We start from the raw sequence: 19,024 nt of genomic DNA, 5'->3' as shown, positions 1-19,024 counted from the left end.
GCAGATTGGGTGACCGCTTTGCGGAACACCTCCGTTCAGTCCGTAAGGGTGACCCGAGCTTCCGGTCGCCTGTCATTTTAATTCAACGCTCCATTCCCACTCGGACGTCACCGTCCTTGGCCTCTTGTATTGTTCCACGGAAGTTCAACGTAAACTTGAGGAACAGCACCTCATCTTCCGATTAGGCACTCTGCAGCCTTCCGGACTCAATATCGAGTTCAACAATTTCAGATCATAACCTCGGCCCCTATTTCATTTTTTCTTGCAATTTTTCCACTCCTTTCCCCCCCTCTGTTGTGTATGTAATATGTGTGCTACTTTGAACCTATGGACAGGACTGCACTACTTGTAGGGCGTAGTGATACGCAGTACCACTCCTGGCCATGGGGTATAAATAGTACTGTGGGTACTGATCTCCCCTCAGTTCCCGCCTGTGGGCATGAAGTAAAGACCTACGTGCAGTCCCTACCTCCAACCAGTAAAGACCTGTTTGAGTTATACGTTTAAGTCTTTGTGTTAATTGTTCAATACAATACATATACTTAACACCCCCCCCCTTTCCTTTTGTTTCGCTCTCACACCTGGCAGCTATCCCTTGCCCTGCCAGTACACTTTACACCCAATCTCAGCCTATTACCATCTCGTCTAGCTTCTAACACCTTTTATTGTCTCTTTTTTACTTCTTTTGTTTCTTTTATTCTTTTGTCCGATCGCAGCCCTGCCTCCGATCTATCTTTTCTTTCCAGTTTTGAAGAAGGGTTCGACCCTAAACGTCAACTCAAATTTCTGTCCACGGATGTTGCCTGACCTGCTGAGTTTTTCCAGCATTTTCTGTTGTTATTTTGCAAGTAAGGTCTGCCAGATTGAGACCAAGGGTAGTAAAGGACTCACTGAGAGTGGTTGAGGGCAGAATTTATTTCAGAGGCAGTAAGATGCCATGATGGGAAGGTGTAGGTTTGGTATTCTGGAAGGGATGAGGTCAAATGGGTCGAATGGCCTTCCTTGTTCAAACCCGCCTTTTCCCTGTGATACTCACTCAGAAGTCATCTGTGTACTCAGCTGGAGTGAGGTGAATCCAGAGTTGAGGAAGTTCTCTCTGTACTGACCCATCTTGATTGCACTGAGCCAATCTTCTACTGAGGTAAAGGCAGTGAAGTCAGGGACACTGCGATCCAACAGAGGCTGGGAAGGCCTGCGTTCATTAGCAAACAACATAAAAGAACTTCAGTGTCTCTGACAAGCAGATATAAACAGCTGTCTCAAAATTCTCTCTCAATTGCATCCTCAAGAAAAGCTCGGATCATATTGATTTGCTCCTCTAATCTTCCCTCTTGTACCATGCCCCCCCCCGCACACCCCCCAAACCTTTCTCTCGCTCCTATACACACACACACCCCAAGAGGACTCTCACCTGAGTCAGAAGGTCATGGGTTCAAGCCCCCACCTTCAGAGACTTGAGCACTTGACACTCCCGTGCAATACCGAGGGAGTGCTGCACTGTTAGAGGAGCTGTCTTCTGGATGAAGTGTTAAGCCCAGGCCCCGTCTGCCTGTTCAGCTTGGCACTAATTAAAGAAGAGATGGGGAACTGCCACGGCCAACATGTAACCCGAAGCCAACACCACGAAGATTACCTGATCATGTATCTCATTGCTGTTTGTGAGACTGTGGGCAAATTGACAGTTCCATTTGTCTACAAAATAACAGTAACCACATTTCTAAAATAACCAATTGGCTGCGAGGCACTTTGGGACATCCTGAGGACGTGAAAGGTTATATATAAATAAAACGTTGATTCCTTGTGTCATTCATTCTCCTGAGGATGAGACAGTCCAGCCATGGGTGTCTCTACAGGTACTTTCCAAGGTCATTCCTCAATAAGTTTGAAATAATCAGCCTTGGCCTCAGGAGTTTTTCAAACAAAAATACCTTGGAGCACACATGAACTTTTTCATGATTTATGAAAGTCAGACAGTCTGCAGACATAAGTTGAAGAGTCTGAACATCACTTGGTTCCAGTTACAGGAATGAGCTGCCCTGGTTCTCGTTACTGTTATTAGATTATGGGTTTAGATGAATGAATGGGTGTTTTGTTTATAAAGGAAGGTTGCAGTGTAATGGTACACCACCTTGGGCCCTGGAAAGAATTAATCCTCTCTGTTTTCATGAGTGGACAAAATGACCCCAGGCCCTTTTTAATCGACTTTTGTATTGTAGGACAGAAATGACTGGGGGTGGGAAGTCTATGATATTAGGGAGACAAACCATGGCTATAAATACCCATAATCAGAGACAATTTGACGTTAAATTGCCTCTGATTTTCCCTGTGGCTTAGTTATTTGTTGCTCTTTCCTGTCTCAATTGTTTTGATAGTTTGATAGGAAAATAAAAGACTAAACCTTCAGCACCTCATTAAAATCTGCTGGAAAGGAAGCTCAACTTCAACTATTTTGATAGTGGTTTTGTAGGAGGAGAAGGTTACAGAGATGGAAAGAGGCAAGGCCATGGATGGATTTCAACACAAGGATGGGAATTTTAAATTTGAGACATTAATGGACCCCTTACTTGACTGCTCCATGAAGTTAGTCAAAGACTGAGCTCTCGAACTGGTTAAACCTGTAACAATGAGATTCAGTTTTCAGAATCTGGCATACAGGACCACTCTTGGCGGCTCCCTTCTCCTTCATTTATGATTCTCTCTGCCCTTCTTCCAATTGAAGCGAGTTGCTGTGTAGCAAGCAGTAAGTCTCACAGAAACATAGCTCCAATATTTACTGGGGTGGGATTTCCAAGCAGGGAAAGGAGTTCTGGAGATTTCCCTGAACACTGAGGAGTTTTAACTCAATGGTGTGCGTGTATTTTTTTGGCAAGTGTCCCGCCCAGAAGCCAGGCTGATTGATGGGCTTGGCTCCCTGTCAGGCAAGGAACACTGCAGAGGAGGCCACAGCCCAGGACCAGATAGGTTTCCTGCTGCTCAGGGTAGAGATCGTGAGGGTAGGTGGGGGGGGGGGGGCTACAGCGTGGCTTGAAGGGCCAGGGAAATGATTGCGGGGGGTCGGAGACAGATCAGGGGCAGATATGGGGGTCGCTGATTGCGGAGAGGGTTCCGATCGCGGGGAGGGAAGCAGGTTAGCTTGGTGTGGGGGTGGGGGGCGCGCAGGGGGGAGCACTTCTGCTCCTCCTGGTACACAAGCAGTGCTGGCAAAGTACTTACCAAAGTATGTGAGACATACTGCTTGCTGTAACACAGCAACACGCTTCAATTGGAAGAAGGGCAGAGAGAATCATAAATGAAGGAGATGGGAGCTGTCAGAAGTGGTCCTAAAAATGTGTCTTCCTGTACGCCAGATTCTGCAAGCTGAATCTCATTTCCTGAAGTCTGGGAAACCCGGCCGGCCAGTGTTAAAGCTGGAAGAGAGATAAAATCTGAGGCACGCAGCCTCATTAAAGTATTTAAATGAGTCCCCTGCCTCCCGGGAGCAGGTTGGTCGCCTGCCCTCCGTCCCGCCTTGGTTAAAACCAGAAGTGGGCGAGTTCGAGGTGGGTTGGGTTCGGGTTTGAGATTTTAAAAATTTTAACAACCGTATTTGGGGGTAGAATTACCCTCATTGGGTGAATAAAAGCTTGTCAAAAAGGGGATTTTAAGGAAGGACTTAAAGGAGGAGATGGAAGTGGAGAGGCTTGATACATACATGAGGGAGAAGGGAATAGAGGGATATGGAGTGAGGGCAGTGTGGGAAGAGATCATTAGAGTGCGAGGAGGCTCGTGTGGTGTATAAACACCAACATTTGGGCCGAAGGGCCTGTTTCTGACCTGTAGATTCTATGTAATTCTGTGTAGTATACATACATAGCAGAGTGTCAGTCAGGCTGTGCTGGCATTTTACACTCATAAATTAAGAAAGAAAGAACTTGCATTTATCCAACAACTTTCATGACCTCAATAAGTCCCAAAGCGCTTTACAGCTAATGAAGTATTTTTGAAGTGGAGTCACTGTTGTAATGTAGGAAACACGGCAGCCAATTTGCACACACCAAGCTCCCTCAAACAGCAATGTGATAATGACAAGATAATCTGTTTTAGATAAATATTGGCCAGGACACCGAGGAGAACTCCCCTGCACTTCTTTGAATAATGCCATGGGATCTTTTACGTCCACCTGCAAGGGCAGACAGGACCTCGGTTTAACGTCTCACCCAAAAGATGGCACCTCTGACAATGCAACACTCAATCTGCACTGCACTGGAGTGGAGTGTTAGCCGAGATTATGGGCTCAAGTGTCTGGAGGGGGGCTTGAACCCAGAACCTTCAGATTTCTGAGGCAATAGTGCTGCCAACTGAGCCATGGCTGGTAGTCTTTACCATGCAAAAGTGAGTGTGAAACTAAATCACGTGCTGTATGAGAGTCCTATACAAAGGGCCTGATACTGTATTCCGGGGTCCCTGCTCTATCCCAAATCCCCCACTCTCCCCCCATGTGTGATCTACCCACTTTGCACCTTCACTCCCCACAGGAAGTACAGACCCAACATTTTTTACACTGACAATGTATCTCTTAGTCTCGTTATACACAACAGTGCCTATTTCATGCACGCATTATATGCCTCTCTGCCTTACATGTGGAAAATTACAGGATGTTTCTTCACTACTTCTGCACCCAATGTGCAAATCAAGTGCCTTGGGGTAGCATTACGTCTTTACCACCTGGATGACGTGAGAGGAAAATCTGTGGTAAAGATGAAAATCTAACCCAAGGAGGCAGCCTGAAAACTCGCACCCATTGCATCCCGAACCATCACGTTGAGGATTTGACAACTACAACAAGCTGAATCAAACGAGCGAGAGTGCATCAATGACTGGCGCACGACTGAGAAGACAGTAGAAGCCTACACTGCGGTGATGGTGGCCATGGTCTTGAGGCTGGCAGGATTCCGGATCATTTTGTCTAAGGTGTTGACGTTCTGGGCGAACTTGGGCCTGGAATTGCGGTCTTTCTGCCAGCAGTCTAGCATGAGCTGGTGCAGGGTGGCCGGGCAGTCCATGGGTGGTGGAAGGCGATAGTCCTGCTCAATAGCGTTGATGACCTGAAAGTATATATTAAAAAAACAGCGGATCATGAAGTCGTTTTCAAACAAATAGCACAGGTAATGAGGTGTCTTCACATTAACTTTTGGTAGAAAGATGCTATCAGGTGGAATTATCCCAGTGACTCCTCACTGATGTTACTTATCACAAGAAAGGACTTTCATTTCTATCGCCCTCACACAACCTCAGGACGTCCCAAAGTGCTTCACAACCAATGAAGTACTTTCGAAGTGTAGTCACTGTTGTAATGTAGGAAACACAGCAGCCAATTTGCGCACAGCAAGCTCGCACAAACAGCAATGTGATCATGACCAGAAAACTTGTTTTAGTTATTGGTTGAGGGATAAATATTGGCCAGGACACCGGGGAGAACTCTTCTTCCAATAGTGCTGTGGAACCTTTTACATCCATCTGAAAGGACAGGCAGGGCCTCGGTCTAACTTCTCTTCCAAAAGACGGCAGCTCCGACAGTGCAGCATTTCCTCAGCACTGCACTAGAATGTCAGCCTAGATTTTGTACTCAAATCTCTGGAGCAGGACTTAAACCCTACAACCTTCTTATTCAGAAGGGAGAGTGCTACCCACTGAGCCACAGCTGACACAAGGGAAAATGGGCACTCTCTGGTAGATCTTCACTTGTCAACCTTTTCAAGTTACTGATGCTTGGTGCTTAGGTTTATATTCAGGTTTAAAATAGAAAATGTCAAATTTAGGGCTGGTATCAGGACTGATGTCAGGAAATTCTTGTTCACACAAAAGGTTAGGGATATGGAGCAAAGGCAGTTAAATGGAGTTGAGGTACAAACAGGTGAGCTGTGATCCCATTGAATGGCCAAACAGGCTCAAGGGGCTGAATGGCTTCCTCCTGTTCCTACATTCCACTCGGAATGTAATTCTGGGCAAGAGGTGGAGTCAAACACTCTGAAAGCATTTAAATAACAACCATTTGAATCTACTACATAGGATGACACCAAAATCAGCAGGTTATAGACAGAGCTAAAGAGTCCTTCAACCAACGGATCTGAGCAAATCTCTGTAGCACCACCACATCCAGTCGAGAAGGGTTATGAAATGCCCGGCAGCTAATATGACGAAGAGACTCCATGAATTTACCGCATCCTCGGCGTGATCAATGCATGGAATGAATTCCCAGATAGAGCAGGGTCATTCTGGGTAGGTGAATTATAATATGCCAAATGGGCTCCCTCATCCATAAAAATCTGGTGTAGGAAAGAAAGATGAGGGGAGCGATTTTGCCAGCCCTGGGGAGGCTGGTATGGAGGCGGGACTGCCGGGAAAATGGCAGAATTTGGGGACAGGTGCCCAACCCGTCTTCAAGGAGGCGGGTAGTCGTCCCACGCCGAATCCCGTCTCCTTGGAGGCGGGAAGGGATTAAAGCCTATTAACTGCCTGTTAACAGGTATGGTGTGGAGATGCCGGAGTTGGACTGAGGTGGACAAATGTAAGAAGTCACACAACACCAGGTTATAGTCCAACAGCTTTATTTGAAATCACAAGCTTTCGGAGCGCTGCTCCTTCTTCAGGTGAAGTGGAGAAATGCATAAAGACACAGCTTATATAGTCAGAGAATCATGTCAGATGTTTACAGGTAATGTTTCCAACTGCCATTTATCACACCTCGGCAGAGAGATAATCACAGCAGTCAAAGGTGTGAATGGTGTCCAAACAGGTCAGTCAGGGAAACATTACATCAAAGAACAACGAGGTGGGGTCACAAGGGGTCAAATTTTGCAGATGCTGGGGTCTGTATGAAAAACAAAAAAACAGACAAAAAACATTTTTTTTTTTTTTTGGCTGGAAATCACAGCAGGTCCGGCCGCATCTGTGTAGAGAGAACAAGCCAATGTCGACTCGAGTCTGGATGACCCTGCATCAGTACATGTAACCCCACCTGATGCAGGGTCATCCAGACTCGAGTCGACATTGGCTTGTTCTCTCTACACAGATGCGGCTGGGCCTGCTGTGATTTCCAGCCAAAAAAAAAAAAAAAAAATGTTTTTTGTCTGTTTTTTTGTTTTTCATACAGACCCCAGCATCTGCAAAATTTGACCCCTTGTGACCCCACCTCATTGTTCTTTGATGTAATGTTTCCCTGACTGACCTGTTTGGACACCATTCACACCTTTGACTGCTGTGATTATCTCTCTGCCGAGGTGTGATAAATGGCAGTTGGAAAGGTTACCTGTAAACATCTGACATGATTCTCTGACTATATAAGCTGTGTCTTTATGCATTTCTCCACTTCACCTGAAGAAGGAGCAGCGCTCCGAAAGCTTGTGATTTCAAATAAAGCTGTTGGACTATAACCTGGTGTTGTGTGACTTCTTACATTTGTTAACAGGTAGTTAACAGGCAGAAAATAGGATTATCCCCTTTTTGCCCTCACAACTGCGGGCTTTCCGAAGGCTCCAAAACACGCCAGCTCAGCGAGGCAAGTACTGGGTCTGCGGGGGTCGGGGGGGTGCAAAAGTGTGGTGTGAAGGTAAAGAGTGTAGAGGTGAGTAGCTGAGGTAACTGCAAAGTGTTTTTAAAAGTGTACTTACCTTTGTTTCTTCCTGCAGGCTTCAGTCGGTTTGTATGCGGAGAGTCTCGGACTTCTGTGTTGCAGATGAGAGATGGCCATTGCATTCTCAGATGCAACAACCATCTCATTTCTATATAACAAAGAAGTTTGGTGAGGTCTTGAATGCAAGACCTCATCAAACTGCAGAGAATGTCACTGGCAGATTCACAGAGCTGTCAAATGATGACAATTCACCTGTCAAAAATTTTTGACAGATGAAACGTCATACATTGACAGGCTCTGCAACCGGCGTTCCCTTAATTGGCCTGCTAAGCCTGCTGGGCGGGCTTAACAAGGTCAATCAAGGGAAAATAGCGACGGTTGGCCACAAATCGATGGAGGCGAGACATCGACCTGCCAAGCAGCAGTCCCGCCTCCATCACGCCCCCATTAATAAAATCGCCCCCCGAGGTAAATCAGGAAGTAACAGATAGCTGATGGGAAGCCTGGGTTTTAAAATGGATTGCAACAGAAGGGGTGACTGAAGGAGGTAAGGAGTTCCTGGAGAAGAATGAGATAGAGGAGGAGATAGTGTGAGAATTTTGATTTGAACAATGGGTGTATATCCTCTCCTTCACTAAGATGCCTACTTCCACCTCTGTAATATCGCCCATCTCTGCTCTGGCCAAAGTCCATCTGATGTTGAATCCCTCATCCATGCCTTTATTATTTCCAGACTCGATTATTCCAAAGTTAATTTGGCCGGCTTCCCATCTTCCACCCTCCATAAACTTGAGCTGATCCAAGATTCTGCTGCCAGTATCCTAACTCGTACCAAGTCTCATTCACCCATCACTCATGCTGGCTACACTGGCTCCCAGTCCCTGAAGGCCTCAATTTTAAAATTTTTATTCTAGTTTTCAAATCCCTCCATGGCCTCGCCCCTCCCTATCTCTGTAACCTCCTCCAACCCTATGAAAAGAGTAGATCAGAGGCTAAGTATTCTGCAGCGAGTGTCTCACCTCCTGACTCTACCACCTAGAAGGACGAGGGCAGCAGGCGCATGGGAATACCACCACCTCCAAGTTCCCCTCCAAGTCACACACCATCCTGACTTGGAAGTATATCGCCGCCGTTCCTTCATTGTCGATGGGTCAAAATCTTGGAACTCCCTCCCTAACAGCACCGTGGGAGTACATTCACCACACGGACTACAGTGGTTCAAGAAGGAGGCTCACCAGCACCTTCTCAAGGGTAACTAGGGATGGGCAGTAAATGCTGGCCTTGCCAGCGACATCCACATCCCATGAACGAATAAAAAAAAAACTCTCTGCATTCTCTGTGCTCCTCCAATTCTGGCCTCTTGCGCAACCCCGATTTCCTTCGCTCCACCATTGGTGGTCACGCCTTCTGTTTCCTAGGCCCTAAGCTCTGGATTTCCCTCCCGCAACCTCTCCACCTCTCTGCCTCTCTCTCCTCCTTTAAGTCACTCCTTAAAACCTACCTCTTTGACCAAGCTTTTGGTCACCTGCCCTAATGTCTCCTTCATTGCGTCAGTGTTGTTGGAGTCGCTAGAAATCAACAGACTCTGAAACTTTTGTTGCAGCAAAGGCAAAACGCGTGTTACTTTATTCACTCTCCATGAGGACTGAGGCTCTCAGCCTCGTTGCAGGGCTATGACGTCATCACGTTACCGACGCTCTTAAAGGGACCCTGCTCCGATAACCCAACCAAGTACGTATATATAACATTGGCTATACATAGTGAATTGTGTTTAGGTACACATAACAACATTGGCTATACATTGTGAATTGTGTTATTGTCCCTATGTGGTCTCCGCCACATACGTCCCCCCAGAATTCACTAGCACTGGCAATGTCAGTCGTTGGGGGGGCCGAATCACACGGTCGGAACGGCTCCGCAATTCCGGGGCGGGGACTGGGGGGTTCGTCGAAGGGACCTCGGGCGCTCGGTGGTGGACTGAGGGTACAGAAACCGGAGGTCGGCCCCGCCTCGGGGGCTGTGCCAACTCAACGGGTTGGTCCAGATCCAGGTGGGCCAGCTTAAGACGGTCCACGGAAATGCAGTTCGGCTTACCACCGACATCCACTACGAAGGTCTTGTCCCCGGTTTCCAGGACGTGGAATGGTCCATCGTAGGGTGGCTGAAGAGGTCCCCGGTGGGCGTCGTGGCGGACGAAAACGTACTCCGCCGCATGACTGCGGGAGGCTGTGCTGCGACGTGGGCACCGGCGCGAAAACCTTGGCGTTGTCCAGAATTTCGGACCACTGACGGGCTGCGGACCAAGGTTCCGTTGCATTGGGGACGAAATCCCCAAGAACCCACAGCAGCTGTCCGTAGACGAGCTCGGCGGACGAGGACTGGAGGTCCTCCTTGGGGGCGGTCCCAAGTCCCAGCATGACCCACGGGTGTCTGTCGATCCAACTGTCGTCCCGGAGGCTGGCCCGGAGCGCGGCCTTCATGGAGCGATGAAACCGCTCGCACAGTCCGTTAGCCTGAGGGTGGTATGCTGTGTTGCGGTGGAGTCTCAACCCGAGGCCTTGGGCGACAGCGTTCCAGAGCTCCGGCGTGAACTGGGGCCCCTGGTCGGAGGAAATGACAGACGGGGCGCCGAACCGGATGACCCAAGTGCTGATGAACACCCGAGCCACATCGGCGGCCGTCGTTGAAGACAGCGGGATGGCTTCCGGCCATCGGGTGGTTCTGTCGACCATTGTGAGGAGGTGGGTCAACCCGAGGGAGGGCGGCAGGGGCCCCACCAGGTCCACGTTAACATGGTCGAACCGCCTCTCGGTCACCGCGAAAGGCGCCAACGGGGCTTTAGTATGGCGATGCACTTTTGAGCGTTGGCATACCACGCAGGTGCTGGCCCAGTCTCGAACGTCTTTCCTGAGCCCGTGCCAGACGAACTTAGCCGCCACCAGCTTCTGTGACGGCTTCCTGCCCGGGTGGGAAAGATTATGGACGGCGTCGAAAACTTGCCGTCTCCACCCGTCGGGCACGACGGGACGTGGCATCGTCGAACGCGACATCCGCTATTTTAAGGCCCGTGACCGCCGTCCTGTAGGCCTAGACGTCCGGGTCGGAGGCTTGGTCGGCTGCCATGCGGGTGTAGTCGATGCCGAGGTATACGGCGCTGGCGACGGCTCGGGAGAGACAGTCGGCGACGGGGTTGTTTTTCTCAGCCACATGCTGGAAGTCCGTTGTGAACTCTGAGATGAAGGCCAGCTGGCGTTGCTGACGGGCCGACCACGGCTCGGAAGCTTTGGCCATGGCGAAGGTCAACGGTTTGTGGTCCACGAACGCTGTGAACGGAAGTGTCGGACGGCGAGGTAGAGGCCGAGAAGCTCGCGATCGAAGGTGCTGTACTTCCGCTCGTTGGGGCGGAGCTGCCGGCTGAAGAAGGTGAGCGGCTGCCAGGTGCCGTTGACCCACTGTTCGTGGACGGCGCCGACTGCATAGTCCGAGGCGTCGGTGGTGAGAGCGATCGGCGCATCAGGTAACGGATGCACCAGCATGGTCACGTTAGCCAGGGTCCTTTTCATGTACGTGAAAGAATTGACCATCTCCTTGGACCAGTCGACGGTGAGCTTGTCGGGCTTGCCTTTGAGGGCCTCGTAAAGGGGTCGCATAAGCTGGGCTGCTCGGGGGACGAAGCGATGGTAAAAGTTCACCATGCCCAAAAACTCCTGCAGGGCCTTCACGGTGAGGGGTCGTGGGAAGTCCATCATGGCCACCACTTTCGATGGCAGTGGCACCGCCCCGTCCTTCGTGATGCGGTGCCCGAGAAAGTCGATCGAGGACAGCCCGAACTGGCACTTGGCCGGGTTGACAATTAGGCCGTGCTGGCTGAGGCGTTGGAAGAGAGTCCGAAGATGCGACACATGCTCCATCCTGGAGGCGCTGGCGATGAGGATGTCGTCCAGGTATACGAACAGGAATGTCAGGTCCTGTAACACGGTGTCCATTAGGCGTTGAAAAGCCTGGGCGGCGTTTTTGAGGCCGAATGGCATGCGGAGGAATTCGAACAGCCCGAATGGGGTGATCACTGCGGTTTTCGGGACGTCCTGTGGCCGGACAGGGACCTGGTGGTAACCCCGGACGAGGTCCACTTTCGAGAATACCACTTTCCTGGCCAGGCGGGCGGAAACGTCCTGGGTGTGTGGAATCGGGTAGCGGTCAGGGGTCGTAGCGTCGTTGAGGCGCTGGTAATCGCCGCATGTGCGCCACCTGCCGCCTGGTTTCGGAACGATGTGGAGGGGCGAGGCCCATGGACTATTCGACCGGCGGATGATGCCAAGGCGCTCCATGGTGTCGAACTCGGCTTTAGCGATGGCGAGTTTCCCCGGGTCGAGGCGCCGAGCGCGGGCGTAGACGGGCGGACCGGTGGTCGAGATGTGGTGTTCTACCCTGTGTTTGGTGGCGGCGGACGAGAACGTGGGCTTCGTGAGGTCCGGGAACTCAGCGAGGAGGTGGGAAAACTCATCGGAGGCCGAGAGTGCGCTGGACAACTTCGTCGTGCTGGACCCGCTGAGGGAACACGGGAGCAAGCTGAAAGTCTCAGCGTTGATGAGATGTCGGTTCTTGACGTCCACCAAAAGGCCATTGGCGCAGTGGAAGTCAGTGCCGAGAAGGGGGGTGGACACTTTTGCCGTGACAAAGTCCCAGGTGAACCGCTGCCCGCCAAAACAAAGTGCCACGCTCCGTTTCCCGAAGGAGCGTATGTAACTGCCGTTGGCGGCTTCGAGGACAGGGCCGTGGTTCCCCCCTTGCATGTCTATGGTTGATGCGGGCAGGACGCTCACCTGGGCACCCTTGTCGCAAATAAAACGACGTCCGGAGTCGGTGTCCGTAAAAAATAACAAACTGCCTGAACAGCCGACAGCCATAGCAGCCGACGAGTGGTCTTTCGTTTGTTTCGACGTGGGAAAACTGCACGGGGGCCGGCACTTCCTGGCTTTGGGGCCGAACTGCGCATGGTAGAAGCAGAGGCTTGGGGGCTGCCGCCGTTGGGCTGTATCGGTGAGGGCAGGGCTCCGCGTGGCTGCGCAGTACTGTTGCCCGGTGGAGAAAAATTTGTCGGCCTCCTTGGCCAGGTCGCGGAAATCGGTACTGGAAGAGTTGGCTAAAGCCGACCGTACCTGACCTGGCAGCTGTTGAAGGAACAGTTCCTTGAAGAGGAAGCACGGCCTGTGTGTGCCCAGGAGGGCCAGCATGTGGTCCATCAGCTTCGAGGGCTTGGAGTCGCCAAGCCCGGGTAGAGAGAGAAGCCGGCGTGCGTGCTCGGCTTCGGTGAGTCCAAAAGTTTCTAAGAGGTGCGTTTTCAGCATTTTGAATTTGTTGAGCTCCGGGGGGTTCTCGAGCAGGCTCACGACTCTGGCCGCGGTGGAGCTGCCGAGAGCAGAGACGACGTAGTAGTACCTCGTGTCATCCGCGGTGAAGTCCCGGAGTGCAGATTGAGCCTCGGCCTGGGCGAAGCAAGCGGCAGCCTGTTGTTCCCAAAACTCGGGTAATTTGATGGAAACGGCGTTAGTCGCCATTTCGGATGAGGTCTTTGGAATCGTCCAAAAGAGCAGCGGGGTCACCAATGTTGGAGTCGCTAGAAATCAACAGGCTGAGACTTTTGTTGCAGCAAAGGCAAAACGCGTGTTACTTTATTCACTCTCCATGAGGACTGAGGCTCTCAGCCTCGTTGCAGGGCTATGACGTCATCACGCTACCGACGCTCTTAAAGGGACCCTGCCCCGATAACCCAACCAAGTACGTACATATAACAACATTGGCTATATATAGTGAATTCTGTTTAGGTACATATAACAACATTGGCTATACATTGTGAATTGTGTTATTGTCCCTATATGGTCTCCGCCACAGTGTCAAATTTTGTTTCATAACACTCCTGTAAAGCACCTTGGGATGTTTTACAATGTTAAAGGTGCTATATGAATGCAGGTTGTTATTGTATAGAGAGGTGGAAGAGCAGGCATAATGGGAGCTTAGGAAGAACAAGAGTGGAAAGAGTAAAACAGTTCACATCCTTGTATAAAATTTCCTTGAGTGCTATTTTACTGCTGTCATTACTCCATGTTTATGTTAAAATAGCATACATAGAAACATAGAAGATAGGAGCAGGAGGAGGCCATTCGGCCCCTTGAGCCTGCCCTGCCATTCAATGAGATCATGGCTGATCATCCAAATTCAGTACCCTGTTCCTGCCTTCTCTCCATATCCCTTGATCCCTTTAGCCTTAAGAAATATATCCAACTCCTTCTTGAATATATTTAATGAATTGGCCTCTACTGCCTGCTATGGTAGAGAATTCCACAGGTTCACCACTCTCTGGGTGAAAAAATTCCTCCTCATCTCTGTCCTAAATGGCTTACCCCTTATCCTTAAACTGTGACCCCTGGTTCTGGACTCCCCGACCATCGGGAACATCCTTCCAGCATCTAGTCTGTCTAGTCCTGTCTAGTCCTATACACAAGGATATTATGCAAATGTTTTAACTGGAGAAAATTAAAGCCACCGATGGAGGGTTGCATTGAGAGGTGAATTTCTGAAAAAGCAGATAAATTAATGCAACCTGGAGAACTGCAGTTAATTATTGTCATATGCCATTGTTCATTGACCTTAAACAGCAACTGTACTGAGCCTTAATATCCTTGTGTTTTTCCTTGTTGATTAAAAATGAAGTGTTTGTTTGAGGGATAGATCCTTCTAGCGTGGTTGGGAGAGTGAAGCTGATTTCCATACTCACTCAAAGCATCTGATCTCTCGGGTTGTCAGACTCAATAATTTCTTCTCACCAGCCCTCCTGAGGCCCTCATCAAAACCAAGTGTTGAAACAAAAATAAATGTTCAAAAAAAGTGATGTAACCTCATTAATGCTCGAAATAATTATTTTTACGCTGATTATTTCTAAGCAGCACTGTTGGTGAATCACACTTGAGGGGGCAACTTTATTCAAAGATTTTATATGTGTTTGACCTACTGTGCCTTAAAACCAAATGCGATTAACTAACAACAGGAGTACCGTGAATTTAACATTTGAACTATATTAACACTCGCTGGCTGATAGATGTCAAAAATACTTCCCAGCTGAAAATAACTGCTTTTATTTTTCTGTCAGACAGACTTTCTGTTGTGTGTTAGACAGCTCTAGTGCAGAACATTTAGCACTGAGTGACTGCCAGGGATGTCATAATGTATAGTGTCTGAAATGATTTAATTCTTATGTGCCAATCAAGGGGTAAAACACAAGACTGGATGGTAATGATTTCCACTAACTGGGGATGTGTGGGCAACTGGGTTCAGAGATCCAACCAATCAGAAATTGATTCTTTCATAGATATCAAATTAGATCAGAGCAAGGCCATTCAGGAGGGAAATCAGGAAGCACTTTCTCACACAAAGGGTAGTGGAAATCTAGAATTCTCTCTCCCAATAGGCTGTGGATGCTGGGCCAATTGGCATTTTCAAGACTGAGATCGATAAATTTTTGTGAGGTAAGGATATCAAGGAATGTGGACCAAAGGCGGGTTAGTGGGAGTTGAGGTGCAGATCAGTCATGGTCTAACTGAATGGCGAAGCAAGCTTGAGGGATTAAGATTATTTCCCCTCATTCTTGATTCTCCCATCAGTGGAAATAGATTCTCCATATCGCCCATCAATTTTCTATACTGAAGGGAATATAAGCTTATGCAACCTGTTCTCATAATTTAACCCTCTAAACCCTGGTATCATTCTGGTGATTCTGCATGGCACCCTCTCCAAGGCCAATATATCCTTCCTGAGGTGCAATGCCCAGAACTGAGCACAGTGCTCCAGATGGGGTCTGACCAAGGTTCTGTAGAACTGAAGTATAACTTTGTAATCCAACCCTTTTGCGATAAAGGCCAACATTCCTTTAGCCATTTTGTATCTAGCCACAATGCTCCCTTTAACTTTTTTTGGGTGTGCGGCCCTTTTAATCTTTCTTAGGTATTTCTTAGGCATCAACAGCTCAAAGTCTAGGACAACCCACTAGGCGTCAGCATCTGTCGGAGACGCAGACACTGCAGGCATTATCCACAGGCTTGGAGTCATCAAGGTGCCACAGAATCCGCAACATCTGCTTTAAAGCTGGGGAACTCATGTAGGAAAAAGCAATTTGCTAATCAAAGCTCATTAGCTGCTAATCAGTTTGTCATTATTCACAGCAGCACCACTGTGCTGATCAAGACAAAGAAATTACTTCAATCCCAGTTATCTCACGAACTCTCAAAAAAAACAAAGGACACCAATTAGAGGGGGGAAAAAATGAACATATTCTTATGGAGAAAAATGCAACAAAATCGCGTGTACTGTTCATGTGGGCATAGAGTTCAGACTACACACTCTCGTGAAGTAGAAGAAGATAGAATTCATGGGGGGATTTTAACCCTACCTGCCAAGCAGAAAATGCGCAGGTGGGCAGTTAAAATTACCCACCAATTTCATGCCTGCTTCGCACCAATACTGATTTTAACCTGGTCTTCTGAGCAGGTGGCTTTCAGGTGGGGTCCTTCTTTAAATATGCAGGTCAGGGGTCCGATGATGTCATCAGGCCACGATTGTACTATTGACTCAGACCTGAGTGGGGAAGTCGCTGCGGCATTTGTGACAGGCTGAAGTTGGTCAGAAGAGGATCGGGACATGAAGAGGCCCTGAAAGGTATGATTTTAATTTCCTTTGTGGGGTCCGCAGGAGCAGGATTGTTCACCTGCGGCCCCCACAAGGAAAGTTTAAGCCTCCCCTGCCCTGGACTCCCCTACCCCCCTCCGCCACCTAGAACTGAGAAATACCAAGGGGCAGAAAACGTTAGTGGGAGTGGTATACAGACCTCCAAACAGTAATGCGGAGGTTGGGGATGGCATTAAACGGGAAATTAGAGATGCGTGCAATAAGGGCACGGCAGTTATCATGGGTGACTTTAATCTACATATAGATTGGGCTAACCAAAGTAGTAACAATACTGTGGAGGAGGAATTCCTGGAGTGTATACAAGATGGTTTCCTGGACCAATATGTCGAGGAACCAACTAGAGATCAAGTCATCTTAGATTGGGTATTACGTAATGAGAAAGGATTAATTAGCAATCTTGTTGTGCGAGGCCCCTTGGGTCGGAGCGATCATAATATGATCAAATTCTTCATTAAGATGGAGAGTGAAGTAGTTGACTCAGAGACTAGGGTCCTGAATTTAAATAAAGGAAACTACGATGGTATGAGGCGCGAGTTGGGTAGCATTGATTGGGGAATGTTACTCAAAGGGTTGACGGTGGATAGGCAATGGCAAACATTCAAAGATCGCATGGATGAACTACAGAATTTGTTCATCTTTGTTTGGCATAAAAATAAATCAAAAAAGGTGACTCAACCATGGCTAACAAGGGAAATTAGGAATAGCATAAGATCCAAGGAGAAGACATATAAATTGGCCAGAAAAAGCAGTAAACCTGAGGATTGGGAGTAGTTTAGGATTCAGCAAAGGAGGACAAAGGGATTAATTAAGAAGGGGAAAATAGAGTATGACAGTAAGCTTTCAGGGAACATAAAACCTGAATGTAAAAGCTTTTATAGATATGTGAAGAGAATAAGATTGGTGAAGTCAAGCGTAGGTCCCTTGCAGTCAGAATCAGGGGAATTTATAATGGGGAACAAAGAAATGGCAGACCAATTAAATACATACTTTGGTTCTGTCTTCACAAAGGAGGACACAAATAACCTCCCAGAGATGTTGGGGAACATAGGGTCTAATGAGAGGGAGGAACAGAAAGAAATCAGTATTTGTAGGGAAATTGTGTTAGGGAAATTGACAGGATTGAAAGCCGATAAATCCCCAGGGCCTGAAAATCTACAGCCTAGGGTACTTAAGGAAGTGGCCCTAGAAATAGTAGATGCATTGCTGGTCATCTTCCAAAATTTGATAGGCTCTGGAACAGTTCCCATGGATTGGAGGGTAGCTAATGTAAACCCACTGTTCAAAAAAGGTGGTAGAGAAAAAACGGGGAATTATGGACCTGACATCGGTAGTGGGGAAAATGCTAGAATCCATTATAAAAGATGTAATAGCAGAGCACTTGGAAAACAGTGACAGGATCGGACAAAGTCAACATGGATTTACATAAGCTAAATCGTGCTTGACTAATCTACTGGAATTTTTTGAGGATGTAACTGGTAGAATAGATAAGGGAGAACCAGTGGATTTGGTGTATTTGGACTTTCAGAAGGCTTTTGATAAGGTCCCGCATAAGAGATTAGCATGTAAAGTTAAGGCACATGGGATTGGGGCAAAGTACTGACTTAGATAAAGAACTGGTTGGCAGACAGGAAGCAAAGAGTTGGGATAAACGGCTTATTTTCCGAGTGGCAGGCAGTGATTGGTGGGGTACCGCAGGGCTTGGTCCGAGGACCCCAGCTATTCACAATATATATAAATGATCTAGACGAGGGAACTAGATGTAATATCTCCAAGTTTGCAGACGACACAAAGCTGGGTGGGCGTGTGTGCTGTGAGGAGGATGCCGAGAAACTCAAGTATGATTTGAACAGGTTGGATGATTGGGCAGAAGCATGACAGATGCATAATAAAGTGGATAAATGCGAGGTTATCCACTTTGGTGGCAAAAACAGGAAGGCAGATTATTATCTGAACGGCAATAGATTGGGAGAAGGGGAAGTGCAACGAGACCTGGGTGTCCTTGTGCACCAGTCACTGAAGGTAAGCATGCAGGTGCAGTAGGCGGTTAAGAAGGGAAATGGTATGTTGGCCTTCGTAGCGAGAGGGTTCGAGTACAAGAAGAAGGATGTCTTGCTGCAGTTGTACAGGGCCTTGGTGAGACCACACCTTGAGTATTGTGTGAAGTTTTGGTCGCCTTATCTGAGGAAGGATGTTCTTGCCATGGAGGGAGTGCAGCGAAGATTCACAAGACTGATACCTGGGATGGCAGAAATGACGTATGAGGAGAGATTGGGTCAACTGGGCTTATACTCGCTGGAGTTTAGAAGAATGAGAGGGAAACTCATTGAAACTTTAAAAATTCTAACAGGACTGGACAGACTGGATGCAGGAAGGATGTTCCTGAGGGCCGGGGAGTCTAGAACCAGGGGTCACAGTCTAAGGATAAGGGGTAAGCCATTTAGGACAGAAATGAGGAGGAATTTCTTCACCCAGAGAGTGGTGAACCCGTGGAATTCTCTACCACAGAAGGCAGTGGAGGCCAATTCATTAAATATATTCAAGAAGGAGTTGGATATATTTCTTAATGCTAAAGGGATCAAGGGATATGGGGAGAAGGCAGGGACAGGATACTGAACTTGGATGATCAGCCATGATCTCATTGAATGGCGGAGCAGGCTCGAGGGGCCGAATGGC

The 19,024-nt window shown here is 48.3% G+C and overlaps 1 protein-coding gene across 2 annotated transcripts in view; it reads right to left on the bottom strand.

Moving 5' to 3' along the window:
- The window catches only part of LOC147116119 (ephrin type-B receptor 1), a 474,793-nt gene that overhangs the window by 44,718 nt on the left and 411,051 nt on the right, over window positions 1–19,024 (bottom strand). For both annotated transcript variants that reach the window (XM_085990885.1, XM_085990884.1), the window contains exons 11-12: window positions 4,891–5,084; window positions 1,037–1,192 (exon numbers count right to left, since the gene is read on the bottom strand). In XM_085990885.1, the coding sequence (XP_085847011.1) occupies window positions 1,037–1,192; window positions 4,891–5,084 (350 nt within the window). The remainder of the gene's footprint in view (window positions 1–1,036; window positions 1,193–4,890; window positions 5,085–19,024) is intronic.

This window comes from Somniosus microcephalus, chromosome 6 (assembly GCF_052327205.1).
Source record: "Somniosus microcephalus isolate GS21.2 chromosome 6, FLI_Smic_1.0, whole genome shotgun sequence".
In the NCBI taxonomy this organism is placed as follows: Eukaryota; Metazoa; Chordata; class Chondrichthyes; order Squaliformes; family Somniosidae; genus Somniosus; species Somniosus microcephalus.
The sequence above is the reverse complement of the archived record's forward strand: the minus strand, read 5'-3'. Positions and strand labels throughout refer to the sequence as shown.